The following is a 15,534-nucleotide window of genomic DNA, read 5'->3' on the forward strand; positions in this document are numbered from 1 at the left end:
ACCCCTGGTCCACCTTTATGACGATATCGCGAAACGGCGTCCACCTATGGAGCTAATGATTACTCCCTTTTAGAATACTCATTAGCACCTTTCATTTGATACCCATATCGTACAAACGCATTCTAGAGTCACCCCTGGTCCACCTTTTTGGCGATATCTCGAAAAGGCGACCACCTATACAACAACCACCACTCCCTTTTAAAACCCTCATTAATATCTTCAATTTGATACCCATATCGTACAAACTCATTCTAGAGTCACCCCTGGTCCACCTTTATGGCGATATCTCGAAAAGGCGTCCACCTATAGAACTAAGCCCCACGCCCTTTTAAAATACTCATTAACATCTTTCATTTGATACCCATATCGTACAAACATATTCTAAAGTCACCCCTGGTCCACCTTTATGGCGATATTTCGAAACGGCATCCACCTATAGTACTAAGGCCCACTCCCTTTTAAAACACTCATTAACACCATTCGTTTGATGCCCATATTGTACAAACAAATTCTAGGGTCACCCCTGGTCCACCTTTGTGGCAATATCTCGAAACGGCGTCCACCTATGGAACTAAGGATTACTCCCTTTTAAAATACTCATTAACACCTTTCATTTGATACCCATATCGTACAAACGCATTCTAGAGTCAACCCTGATCCACCTTTATGGCTATATCCCTAAATGGCGTCCACCTATAGAACTATGGCCCACTCCCTCATAAAATACTTATTGGTGCCTTTCATTTGATACACATGTCATATAAACACATTCCAGGGTTTCCCTCGGTTCATTTTCCTACATGGTTATTTTCCCTTATGTTGTCACCATAGCTCTCAACTGAGTATGTAATGTTCGGTTACACCCGAACTTAACCTTCCTTACTTGTTTTTTTTTTTTTTGTTTTTGGGAAATTCTTGGCTGTTAGTATGAAGGGAAAATCTTTTTACTTCAAGCTGTGTTGTAGAAGCAGGAATAAATGAATGAAATTTTTGTGTTCCAGGTATTGGTTCAGCTGAATGAAAACGATATTTTAATTCGTTGCATGTTTTTGCATGACTCTCCTTAGAACTGAACAAAATCTCTGTTTGAAGTAAGTTTCCTTTGCCCCACTTATAAAAAGAATCGCAATTAAGAATTTGACTATCCGGTGAAGCTTGTAAACCGGCACGCCTTGCAAGTCTTTTCAAGTTTCCACCAACTCCATCACATGCGCCTTTGCCATGTGCACTAGCATGGAAATGCCATTCTGCTGGAATACCGAAATCTTCCTCGTGATGTACAAAATTTTGAAAGTTATACTTGTTTTTTAAATATTGTGCTGCCCCTTCAGTAAAATATATAATTCTGGCTACTTTGAAGTTGTTAGTTAAAAAATTCATCAGTAGTTGTTGGAAAGCATATACAGCTACTGTGTCATGTTTCAGACTATCTGATAAAATTGCCATACTTTTATGTGAAACAGTATTTCCTTCCTTATAATTAAAAACAACAGTGAATATCGTTATCTGTTCATTATTCCAGTGAAAAGATTGATATTAGAGAAAAATTCGATAAAAATGCAGAAAATTATAAACTATTAATCCCTAAACAATGTAAGGTCTCAATACGAATGAGTTTTAAACCCTTGAATTTCTTTCGGTAAAGGTAAAGACTCATTTTACGGAAGTAAAAAATTTGGTATGCCTGCTTTTTATGTTCTTACACTTTTTTCACTGTGGTATTATATTTTGCTTAATACTTAGCGAACATGTGAGTTATATTTATTTATTTGTACAAAACTTTATTTTTATTACAATTTATTACTATTTTTTACAATGAAATAATGAGAAAGCTTTCCTTTGAAAATAAGAAAAAAAAGTTAGTCTAGTCCTGAATGACATGACCACCAAAAATTCGTTAGCGGTGGTTGCTTGTATGACAATTTTGCATGACTTGACAACTAGTTTAATAGCTAACTTTTTAGCTAATGTGTTATTTGCGGTATTAACGTAATTAGTCAATTATAAGCTAAGTTGTTTTTACCATTTGAATAAATTATGATATATAAGTTCTAAGAATAAGATGTCAAATAACCAGAGTCTGTATCCAGTAAGTGTGTAAATTTTAAAACTCACACTTACTGAATATACCCCCAGACTACCAAAAAAAACATTTTATTTAATAATTTGGGAAAAATATCAACAACGTGACATCCGGGCGGACAAGGCGACAGCTTTTTCGATTATACTTTGTAAATCTCTTCAAAGTGAGTGGGATTTAAACCCACATTTCTACGATGGTTGAACTTTTACAAACGCATTCAGCCACATCATGCTTTAGTTGTTGTAAGCTTTATCCAAAATGCCTTCCTTGCATATTTTATTCTTTGCACAGTACATACTTTGTATGTAATCATGTGTTAAAGTTATGCTTTTTGTTGGTGGCAGTTTCACAGAAACTAATATTTTTGTTTTTGTTCTATTTATAGAACTACAATTTTGTTTGTATTTAAAAAAAAAATAAAAAAATTAAATTTCGCGCGACTCTCTTAAAAAAGGTCTAAATTTATGACGCCCGTTTGCAACGTATTTATTTCGTATGGGGCCGACCCAGTCTAATGTATGGAATAACAGCCTATCTCGGATACCGTTTCGAAAATTCCTTATCTCGGAGAACTTTTGAACACCACCTTATATCAGAATGTTTGGTTGAAGAACGCCCTGTCTCAGAATTCAGAGATAGGTCGTTTTGAAACCTATTTGTAAATAGGGTATTCTCATATAGGGCAGCCGAGGAAAAAAAGTGATATTCAACTCAACAATCGATATAGAACTCAGGTTTAAATCTCTGTACATAATTCCTGCCAAAATTAAAAAAATCTCAATTAAACACCGTCGGTCTGGTAGTGAGTAACCCTATTTAAGTGATTAGCTTTCTTAACGTAATTGATACTGCCGTCAAAGGTTATAAAACAAATTTATAACACAAGAAAATCCACCATAAAAAGTTGATTACCAAGCTAGTAATGCATAATTTTGGTATGGTAGCTAGTAAACCCTAATGCTAGATGCATATAACGGGCATCCGAAGCTTACTAAGATATATGAACATAAGGGTGGCCCTTATAAATCAAATAAACTATTTTTTTTCTGATCCCTTCAAACGGTAATAACAATTACAAACAAACAACACATAAATTTTGATCCCTATTAGAAAAAGTTAGGGGTGTCGCAAAATACGTCTTAAACGTTTCCAATCGTGCCTAAAATTTATATGCAATATCGCCAGCTATAGTATTCTCGATTTTGGGTATTATAAACCAAAAAGTTGTATATTAATTTCTTAAATCTTCTCATAGTAATCTTAACTTCGACCTCCGTGCGGAGCCAAAATTTATATGTGAGGTTTTTGACCTATGTATTACCGTCTGAATGGATGAGATTTGTGAAAAATGTGTTTGTTTGATTTATAAGGACCACCCTAACGTGGATGTAGGTATATTGAGATTTCGTTTAACCTTTAATTAGTTTTAATATCAAATTTTAGGAATGCAAGCGGAGGGGCTCAATCGGGCTGCAGTATTTTGGGGGAGGTCTGATCAAAGCACTGGACATATTCTTGGGTTAATGCAAACTTACTTACCCTGCTAGACAGAGCTGACGGAAACTCCAACACATTAACAGAATTTTTGACATCGCTAATACACTCGCATAAATTTTTCATTTTATTCCTATGGAAAACCATGGTATGTATGTGTATGCATACACGTATACAAAATGTTTACATCAGGTTTGTCATGTCGCTTCTAATAGCTCCGACACATAAGCAGTTTTTCATATAAATGAGTTTAACACAAGCTTATGCATATGGCGGCCACCGTGGTGTGATGGTAGCGTGCTCCGCCTACCACACCGAATGCCCTGGGTTCGTACCTCGGGCAAAGCAACATCAAAATTTTAGAAATAAGGTTTTTAAATTAGAAGAAAATTTTTGTAAGCGGGGTCGCCCCTCGGTAGTGTTTGGCAAGCGCTCCGGGTGTATTTCTGCCATGAAAAGCTCTCAGTGAAAACTCATCTGCCTTGCAGATGCCGTTCGGAGTCGGCATAAAACATGTAGGTCCCGTCCAGCCAATTTTTAGGGAAAATCAAGAGGAGCACGACGCAAACTGGAAGAGAAGCTCGGCCTTAGATCTCTTCGGAGATTATCGCGCCTTACATTTATTTTATTTATTATGCATTATGAGTAGATTACACGCATTTTATGGAGAATGTTAGAATGAGCGACACTGGCGCCATCTGATATTGAAAAGTCGCCAACTCCCCAATTTTGTTCCAAGAAAACCATAAGAAGAAGAATTTGACATTTGCTTTGGGTAAGGATGTTGGCACACTTTGCAAGTGAAATTATTTTTCCCACTGGTTGGTAAATTTTCTAACATTTTTCGTAATTAAAAAGTGCAATATAACAATCGAATACGACACAAAATATGTTAGCAAGTATTTTTGTTGTATTGGGAGAATGTTTACAACAGGGCTTCGCGAAATTTTGCATGTGAATGGGCAAGGCGTAATAAACTTCAATTGCCAAGTCTGAAGTTCCTTCATATTTACAAACGCAACATCTTGGTTGATTGTGGCGATGTTATTGGAATGCATAAGCTTGCGTTAAACGCAGCTATATGAAAAATGTCATTGTACCACGGCCTTAACAACCTGATAGAAACTTTGCTTTACGCTGTGATGTAAATTTCCCTCAGTCATATCTGTCAATTGATACCTCAAATGACTGATAGCCGTCTAGCAGGGTACTTACATACATACTTTATTTTCGCTTCACCATTTAAACGGTTATAGACGTCATGCAAACTTTGACTAGATTAAATGCATAAATTAAGTAGTAAATTTTACACCAATATGATTCTTTTTACATTTACTACAGTCATATTGACTAGTTTGCATGATTGACGGATAAAATATTCGAAAACTACTTGTTATATTCCGACCGAAATGAAAAAATTTAGAAAATAACTCTTAATTTGCGACCGAAATAGCAAACTCAACATATAACTGTTATTTCCCAATAGAAATAAAAAACCTGCAAAAGTTATTGAGTTATGTCAAGTTGTGTTAGGTTATTTTGCGTTATGTTATATACATACTGTTCTGTTATGTTATGCTATGTTATGATAGATTATGTTATGCTATATTATTTAATGTTAAGCTATGTTATAGGTATACGTTACCTAAATTTCCGAACCACATATGCGCAAATTCATGAGCGATAGTGATAGCAACACTTTGCTTATTCGATGTTGAGCTAACGCCTTCTTCATAAAGCAAAGAAGTTTCACGATATGTCACCAAACCCCAATTTTCCATAGCTCCCGAAACAAAATCTGGAACGGCAACAATGTCTGCAAGTAACAAAAAATTATTGTTTCAGTATTGGATTTACTTAATATTAAGCATTAGAACTCACCCATTTTTGGCAAAGGATATTCTATTTGAAAATATTGTATATAATATTCCAAAACAGTCTTACCCACACTTAATGCAAAATCAACCTTTTCGAGTTTTTCCCTTGGAGCAAAGGCGCGTAGTATAAATGAGTTTCCAATGCCTTTGGTGTCGATTTCAGCGGACTTGTTGGCAAAATCGGATACAATAAAACATGTTAGGTAGGTGCTCATTGGCACACTCTTATTGAAGAAAGCCTCAACATAGTTGCCTTGATAGGATTCGTGCTGCAAGAGAGAATAACGATTACTTTAACATCGAAAAAGGACACTCCTTGGGAAGATGGACAGTGGGAGTAGAGGAGGAACAAGTACAAAAAGAGTGATATGAGGAGTGAGAGGAGAAAGTTTATTCTGGACAACATCTGGCTACTGTTAGTGTACAGAAGATTTATTATTTTCGCGGAAATGGACATGGAACCGATCTATTAGCAAATTTTTATTTATGAAGGGATTTACTTAGAGTGAAAGGAGGGTGAGGAAGTCAGGAAGAAGGAGATGTCAAAGGTTAGGGCGAGAGAGATGGATGCCATTAGTAAAAGAACAATGAAAAAGGAGAGGTGAAGAAGAGCAACACGAAGAGAAGAAGGGAGAGGAGTAGCAAGAAAGTCTTGTTGAAATTCTCTTAAAATAGCTAAGCAAACCAAAGGCAAAGCAACGTCTGCTGGGTCTCTCGCGTCTGCTAGTACAAATATAAAATATTATGACAGCTCTAGCACTAGGATGAGGCCAAATATTTTTTTTGTCCACAATGAAATTTGAAATTTATTTTAGAAAGCTAGGATTTTAAATGTTTTAAGCTTATGAGGTTAGTCATCATAGCAATCTGGAAGCCCTTTAAAGTATATTTAATATTTACTCACCGAAATATCCATATTAGATAATGCATGATAGTTACCATCTTTCGGATAAACCAACGTAATTTCAAATGTTGCCTTCATTGCGGGCTCATCAAAACATGGAAAAGCCAAGCGTGCGTAAGTCGGCTCAAATTTAGAAGTGGCAATAACTCTAAGAATTTCCGATAAACGACAAACTCATCAAATTATTTTATACCTTCCTCCGAGTACCACTTACTTTTTAGAACCATCCGCCTTGGCATACGACGAACTGTAGAGACCAACAATTTTTCCAGCCATATTACCTTCAAATAATATACCAAGAATAAAAGCGCGTCCAGCTGGCAACTCTTCGCTCAAATTCACTACCAAGAATTCACGCACTGTATCTAAATAAAATTGTTTTACATCGATTGTTGCACTATTCGTATTATCTAAATAAACATTCGTAATTTGTAATTTATTTGAATGCAATTTTATTTGATCGGTTGCACTGGTGGTATTCACGAGTATACGTAATTGCCCAGAAAAGTTGCCAGTAGCGATATCAGGATGCAGATAAAGATCATAGTTAATGGGATATACGCTATCAGGTAGTCGATAGTTGATCTATGAATAAAATGCAAAAACAAAAAATTAAATAAACGCACCAAACGCAGTCTGCCGTTATTCACTCACAATTTCTGGCACTACAGTTGTAGTCTCTGGCGTAGTAGTGCTCGTTGCTGTTGTTGAAGTGCTTACGGTACTGGCAGCGGTTGTACTTTTGCTTAACTCTCCTATCTCAGTGAGCGCATCATTCAGTTTATTTGTCAAATTTGACTTTTGCAGGGCCAATACAATTGTGGATACTGTAAAAGCTGTAAGGGCTAAACCCAACCCAATAGCCACTAGATTGGCTGTGATAATCATTTTCTGCTTATTCCTTTGATTTTTCACTCTTTAAAATTCAAATAGCACCACTCTTCAGCCTAAACTTACGGAAATTCAGCCGTAACTGTTGAAACAATTTGCTACAATTAATAGCCAATCAAGTTATCATCACACTTTTGTGTTTATCAAACATTTTTGCTTAATTTAATCTCGCCCTATCAGCGACAATATATTGCTCTTACGGATAACATACATACTTACATATGTATGTTCTTGCATCATAAACAATTCCGAACACGATATCTATTTCTAATCAATAAACTAAATAACAATGTAAGCAGCTATTTCGGAAATAAGTTTTATTATTTGATTGACCATGTCCAATGTTTCATACCCAGTAGGAAAACAAGTATTTAAGTATAGTAAACAAATGTATGCTTTCTTGAATCATTTAGAAATAAAAATGTAAAATCATACCAAATGTATATAAGTAAATAGAAGTTAAGTGAATTCACCCGCGGCGCCGTCTTTATGAGGAGATTAAGTCATACAATTTATTTGAACTAAAAATCTTAAAGGCTTGGTACGTGTCGAATAATGTTAGGCTTTACCGAGTAGATCCATAGTTGTTACAATTAAAAAAAATATCTTGAAATAATTTTGATACAACTAGAAAATAATTCTTAAGCTATCCCAAAAATTATCCCCAAATAGACCCGAAACCATCTCCAAACAGTCGCACAATGTTAGCAAAAAAATCCCGAAAATCTCCAGATGTAGCTATGAAGTTATCCCTAGAGAGTTCTTAAAGAACAACCTCAAACACTTTCAAATGATCCCTTAAAAAATCGTGAAATTAACCTAAAAGAATTTCAGATGGTATCAAAATAAACAAATGAAGATTCCTAAAGATTCTTAAATTGACCCAAAGTTGTCCTGAAAAAAATCGGAATGGTCCATAGAAAATGCCGAAACTTTGTTGAAATAATGAAAAAATAATACAAGGCGCTATAACCTCCGAAGAGATTTAAGGCCGAGCTTCTCTACCAATCAACCCCCCCAAACAAAATCCCAAAAAATAGTCAAAATATATGCTTCCGCAAACAATCCTAAAATGATCCGAAGATAGTCCAATTTGATCCTTAAAATAGCTATGAACGCATTCGCCCCTAAACTAGTCTTCCCGTATTCCCAAAGGATTTCCCGAAATTCTTCCGAAACGATCTCGAAAACAAGTCCTAAAACTGTCCTGAAGTTATTTCGAATAAAACATCATAATAATCGTAAGATAGTAGCGAAAAGAGTCCCAGAGCTATCCAGAAATAGCTCCGGCAAGATATCGAAAATAATACCGAAATGTTCTTAAAATAGTCACAAAATTATGGAATTGGCTTCCACCACTTTCCAAAACTGCTTAGATCCTTATTTAAGTGACTCAGATAATAAATATTATTGGTCGGGCATTGGCAACTTTTCCAAAATTGTTTTACATCAACTTAATATGATTGGTCAAGGCCAACATGCTTAAAGTTATAACAATCCAAAATAATTTTAATTTTCATACACATCTGTTTAATTATTCTAACGCGATTGAGACGCAAAGATGATTGAAAAAGACAACAATGGGAAAAGGACCACTTATTTTTCTAAACATTTCATGATATTGGCTACCTGTGGGCAAATTTCAACCACATCAAGCACCTGTATATCCAGAAATCCAAAGCCTCCTAACTTTCATACTGATAATATTAATAAGATTATGTCCACACGGCTCCTCTCGTTCGTGATTCTCTCTCTCATATAAGATAATTTTTTGGTTGTATTCAATTTAAAAAAAATCCTGAAAATTTATATTAAAAAAAATATCGATGGAAAAATTTAAAAAATATTATACAAACCTTTTTCGAACAGCACAAAAAACAGTAAAGGCCACTTACAGTCTTTTAGGAATTTTAATGCCAATAAATTTCAGTTGTTCTAATTGACTCATTGACTAAAGAAAACTCATTTAAAATTCACAGTGAAAGATAACACAAGGTTTTAGTTTTGATGTTTACTTGGAAAAGTTTAAGTTTCCCAAATAAAAATTTTCTCCGATTTTACTTATTACACTTTACTTCCTTTTTTTTAAGGCAATATGTTATCATGGAAAGCCCCAAATATGTATGTATGTAAATACCGTTAGAAGCAAGTGTAGCGATCAGTTTGTACAGTATCTGAATAGTATGCAGCTTTTCTAAGCATACCTTTAGGCGTTTTCCAATATTGATCTACAGATAAAATGGTGAAGCTTTATATGCAAACCCGGTCAAAAATTCACCGGTTGATTATATGTAAATTGAAATGCAACTATAATTTGTGAAGGTCATTGATATATGTAGAGCGTCGCTGATGATGGACTGCAGGTCTGCCCGAAATGCATTTGATTAAGTTAAATAAATAATAAATTTTGTTGTTTTACTGTTTATCCATAAACGTACAATTGTTTTTATTTTACAAAATAATTTTGTAGTCAATAAGAAAAATAATTAATAACACTGGTTTACAGCCAAAATGCACCACAGACGCTATTATGAAATTCCTATGTAAAATCACCCCCAGATTCCGAAAACTAAGGTTACTTTTAATTCTATGGTAACGTTTTTGAGATATTTACGAATAACCGTTTTTTCCAAAAAAAAAAAAAAATTGGGTCCACTTAATCATATATGTATATTTCAAGAACGAATTGAGCAAGTCCAAAACGGTTTGAAGCCTTTAAAAGGTAATGGAATTTGCTATAAACTGCGTATACAACTCTTTTTGCAGCACATTCAAAGATAAAGAACAATCATTACGAATTTTTTCAATTTTTTTGTAAAAATATAAAAAAATGTGTACTTTGCGAGGAAGGATTTCGAAAACTTTTTATTTTTTTACAGATTTTTTTCTCTCTAAGCTCCGTTTTATTGGAAAAAATAAGCTATCATTCAACAAAATCGATGAACTAATACAAAACTTAAGTACCCTACAAATAATAGCATATGTACATATGATTCTGTCTTAACTCTATGATCTCATTTTATAATTGAAAAAGTTATGTGTCTTGTTTTGATGCTTTTTTAGATTAGGATCGGTTTCTCTTATGAGAAACCAACATTAGTTACCCATCATTGCGGCATCCCAGAATTCTTGATACCGACTTTCAATCATTTTCATTTGCTGGTGAAACCTTTCGCCATGCTCGTCACTTTCGTCGCCAAGATTTTGCGGGAAAAAATTTAAATGGGAGTATAGAAAATGAATTTTTAAAGATATATTTACTCCTGAAAGAAAATAAAAAAGTATATTAGATAAATACATAAGTGACACATTAGCATATAATTTTCTTCGGCTGGATTTATCTTTAAATTCAGAACAAATTTTTTGTTTACATTTTTCTCTTTCTTGTTTGTTCGGAACTAAACGACGAATTCAGATTTAGGGCTATATATTATCATTTAAATTGAAAAATTTTCATAAAATTTTTTTGTATATCGGGCAGATAGGTTTTAAAGTTAACTGATAAAACGGTCTTAAATATGTTCTTTTATTTACCCATTTCCGCATAGTTTTTGATTAAGTCGTTCACTATCATCTCGTAGTTAGGACTTTTGTATTTGCCCAAAAACGAAGTAACGACCTTTTCAATAGAATCCCACGATGCTGCCTCCACTGGTGACAATAGTTCTTTCCTTATTTGCGGTCCCACAAAAATCCCTTCTTTTATTTTTGCTTCTGAAATATTTGGAAAGATTGTCTTCAAATAGTGAAAAGTGAAAAGCCTTCTTTGTCCAAAGCCTTGACAAAGTTTTTGATAACGCCGAGCTTGATGTGGAGCGGAGGTAGAATTATTTTTCCTACTTTATAAGTGGGGAGTATTTTATGTTATCCAACCCAACTTGAAACGCGATTGGTTCTGACCAATCCTTTATGATGTAGGGGTCTTGACGAGCTCGGCTATCCCATTTGCATAGAAAGCAACAGTATTTTGTGTATCCACTTTGTATACCACATAGCATTCCAATGACTTTAAGATCGGCACATATTTTCCAATCATGTTCTTCGTATTTGATTATTTTGAGCAATTTTTGCATTATCTCATATGTTTCCTTCGTATTTTCTGCATGCGCGATCGGGATAGATAGCTTTGGTTGCCAATATGAAATAATACGGCCTTTAAACTTAATTTATTTCCGTCTATGAACAATCGCCACTCTTTTGAATCATATGGTTCACCAAACTGTTTGAATAGACCAGCAATGTCTTTGCAGTAACAAACGCTGTCCTCCTTCGTATAGTACTTGGGAAATTGTTCGTGACGAGTTCTATAATATGTTACCTTAATATCGGATGAAACAAATTTAAATTGTTGCACACGGGAGGCGTGTAGTTCGGCCTTTTCCTTTGACAATTCCAAATATACATATCCAATCATTAAGTTTTGCTTATGGCAAAGAGTTTCTTTCGTTTTCAGTTTGAAATCCAGTACAATATGATGCCGCGTAATCAGATACTGCTGTTGATAATGAAACTGGAGCCGGAACTAAAGTTAAATTTGATTCTAGCAATGTAGCTTCCGTTGAATTTAGTTCCGGTAATGACACTGTAGATACGCTCGCGTAGGTTACTTTTCTTGACTTTCCAACCCCAAGTACTTTTGTAGTACAAATATAGCAGTCCGTAGAATGGCAAATTGGTTCCCTCCACTTTATTGGTGTACTAAATTTCATATGTCGCCTAAATAGATAGTTTCAGAAATTAGTAAGCTATGCATTAAAAGGGAGCAAATTCCTAATTTTTACAACGCACTTTTTTTTCCGGTTTCCGAAAAAATCAATTCGACTCGACATGTGGTGCACCCTGTATTCTGTGTCCATGGGTTTTCATTGTTTTTAGGCTCAATTCCAAAATACTTATAGTATGTAACTTTCAAAGGATTTGAAAACACACGTCGCATCCTTTTAACGATAAATTGACCGCAGATGAAACATAACATATCTGGATCATTTGTACACTCAAACTCTCGCGCCATTTTATTCACATTATATTTTTAAGTAAATGACGGGTTATAAATTGCAATTATAAACGGAACATACCCGGCGAGTCTTGTAGATATTATAAAGAAACAAGGCGCATGTACTATTATTTATACTTAGATCAAGTAAAAATTCAAACCTACCTGGACAAAAAGGTTCTCTAGTTCTGCAAGGAAAACACTACCTGCCTTAAAAATATGCTCTTGCTTGAAATGTACCTGGGTTTGAGAAAACGACACTAACAGTTTTTTGTATCTAATAACCCTTCGAAAATCTACCAGCTAACTGATATACGAATACTGACACATATGTAGGTACCAATAGGGTACTTAAGTACTAAATGGATATATTTACAGAGAAACCTCTCCTAACGGACACCTCCCTTGGCCGGACAGCTTTTCATGCACCAAGTTTTAAGTACATTTTTTAAAACAAATTGGCCTCCCTTAGGCGGACATTCTCTTGGCCGTACGCTTTAAAATTGGACAAAAAACCTCTACTGAGCGGACACGAACCTCTTATCAACGGACACTAAGATCAGTTTTTATAACAAATCAATCGTAAACCTCTCTTGAGCGGACGCGAACCCCCCTTAAGCGAACAAAATATATACATGTATAAGTATTTTAGTACATATATATTTACCAAATGAAAAGTGGCGATTCCCCGAATAAAACCAAGTGGGCGTTAGGTAAACAATCAAATTTAAAATTCGTCACAGTGGAGATGTAATTACATAATGAAATGTTCTTTAAATAAATTTTCAGGATAAACGTTTACTAGTGACAGTGAGTTAATTGTGTTCAGTCATACTGTAAATATTAGATGTGTTATAAGATGGCGAGGTCAATCCTGAGCTTAAAGGAAAAAATTGAAATAATTAACGCTAGTGAGGAAAATAATTTGTCTGTTCGTACATTACCCGAAAGGTAAGTTTTAAATTAAAATCGTACAAACCCTATTTTGATTTATGATCTGTTTGTTATTGATTAAAGCTGTCCGATTTTTTGATCAGGTTCAAAATTGGAAAAACGCAGGCTGCGTTAATAATAAAAAATAAAGAAGAAATTCGAGTAAAATGGCTGTCTGGCAGCAATGTTGAATTCAAAAGGTCTTTTATGAAAACTGATGAAATGTGTTCTGACTGGTTTATTAGGGCAAGAAACCAAAACATTCCCATATCTGGACCAATTATACAAGAAAAGGCAGAAGAAATTGTCCAATAACTGGAGGTCAATGACTTTGTGGCTTCTAACGGTTGGATACAAAAATGGCGAACCCGTCATAATATAAAGTATAGATATCTTTGTGGTGAAAGTGCTGCCGTTAATATGCAAGACTTACAGCAATTTTCAGAAAAACTACCGTATTTGGTGATTGGGTATAGTGCCACAAAAATATTTTCAATGCTGACGAGACAGGTCTTTTTTTCAATACTTTGCCAAACAAAACATTGGCTCTAAAAAACGAAGTGTGCCGTGGAGGAAAACTTTCGAAAGAAATACTGACTGTCCTATTTTGTGCAAATAGGGCCGGCGAAAAAGAAAAACTTCTTATTATTTGCAAGGCTGCTCGTCCGAGAGCATTTGCATCATTAGATACGAAAAATCTTCCAGTAAATTGGCAGTCCAATAAAAAGGCATGAATGACGCGTGATGTTATGACACAGTGGCTGAAAGATTTCGACAAGAGAATGGAGTCGCAAAACCGAAAAGTTCTATTGCTTTTAGATAACGCAGCATCCCACCCACGAGGTATAAGTTTGAACAATGTAAAAATACTATTTCTGCCTAACAACACTACTTCAGTTTGCCAGCCTCTTGATCAAGGAATAATCCAAAATTTAAAAATTCACTACCGCAACTTGTAAGTGAAAAACATTGGTGAGCAAAGAAACTGGTTCCACTAAAAAAAATATGAACGTCTTAGAGGCAATACATTTTATAAAGGAAGACTGGGCAAAAGTTCAAGCAGAAACCATAAAAAATTGTTTTCAAAAGGCAGTGTTCGACAAAAATTGTAATCAGGCACTTGAATTCCAGCCCAAAGATGACATACCGCTGGCAACTCTGGCTTCAATTTTTGATTTATCGAAATCTTTTGGAGATTCTACTTCTTCGAATCCGGATGACTTTGTGGATATTGATAACAATGCATGGACTGAAAGTTCAGACTTCGAGTTAGATGTTGTTATTGCCGACAACATAGAAACAATTGATTAAAATAGCACTCATGCTGAGAGTGATACAGATGAAGTTAATGAAATTTCCACAAGCGAAACCACCTTGACTTCTGTTTAAATTTAAAAGATTTTGCAGCGAAGACCTTATTGCGTTCGAAATGTTGCAAAAATTAGAATGCCATTTGAAAAATAGTTTTCTTTTAAAAAAAAAAAAAACCTTAAGCAATCGACAATTCACCAATTTTTTAAATAATGAGTCTGATATTTATGGATTTATATTATTTATTATCTGCAGTATAATTTATACTTATTTTTATACTCAGCGTGCTTTGCACACAGAGTATATTAACTTTGATTGGATAACGGTTGGTTGTACAGGTATAAAGGAATCGAGATAGATATAGACTTCCATATATCAAAATCATCAGTATCGAAAAAAAATTTGATTGAGCAATGTCCGTCCGTCCGTTATCACGATAACTTGAGTAAATATTGAGATATCTTCACCAAATTTGGTACACTAGCTTATTTGGACCCAGTATTGAAAATGAGCGAAATCGGATGATAACCACGCCCACTTTTTATATATATAACATTTTGGAAATTACAAAAAACCTGATAATTTAGTAAATAATACACCTAGAATGGTGAAATTTTACATGTGAGCTGATATTGAGACTCTTGATAAAAATTTGGAAAAATTTTTCAAAATGGGCGTGGTTGTTAAACCTATCGTAACAAAATTCGGCAGAGAGGTTGCCTTTACTATAGGGAATGCTTTGAAGAAAAATTAACGAAATCGGTTAAGGACCACGTCCACTTTTATATAAAAGATTTTTGAAAGGGTCGTGGACGAATAAAATAAGCTATATCTTTGCAAAAAAGAGCTTTATATCAATGGTATTTCATATCCCAAGTGGATTTATAACAGCAAATAGGAAAATCTGCAAATTTAAAAAAATTGGCGTGGCCCCGCCCCTTTTATGACTCAGCAATTTTCTATGTTTCGGGAGCCATAACTCGAAGAAAAATGAACGGATCGTAATAAAATTGGGTACAGAAATTTTCCCTATAGAAAGAAATATTTA

At 34.6% G+C, this 15,534-nt stretch overlaps 1 protein-coding gene across 1 annotated transcript in view; it reads right to left on the minus strand.

Annotated features, from left to right (window-relative positions):
* Positions 1–15,534, minus strand: part of LOC137240508 (uncharacterized) — a 62,774-nt gene that overhangs the window by 25,995 nt on the left and 21,245 nt on the right. Inside the window, 4 exon segments of the mRNA XM_067766907.1 lie at positions 5,223–5,393; positions 5,459–5,723; positions 6,359–6,506; positions 6,573–7,274. Coding sequence (XP_067623008.1) covers positions 5,223–5,393; positions 5,459–5,723; positions 6,359–6,506; positions 6,573–7,274 — 1,286 coding nt within the window.

Source organism: Eurosta solidaginis, chromosome 1 (genome assembly GCF_040869045.1).
Source record: "Eurosta solidaginis isolate ZX-2024a chromosome 1, ASM4086904v1, whole genome shotgun sequence".
Taxonomy (NCBI): Eukaryota; Metazoa; Arthropoda; class Insecta; order Diptera; family Tephritidae; genus Eurosta; species Eurosta solidaginis.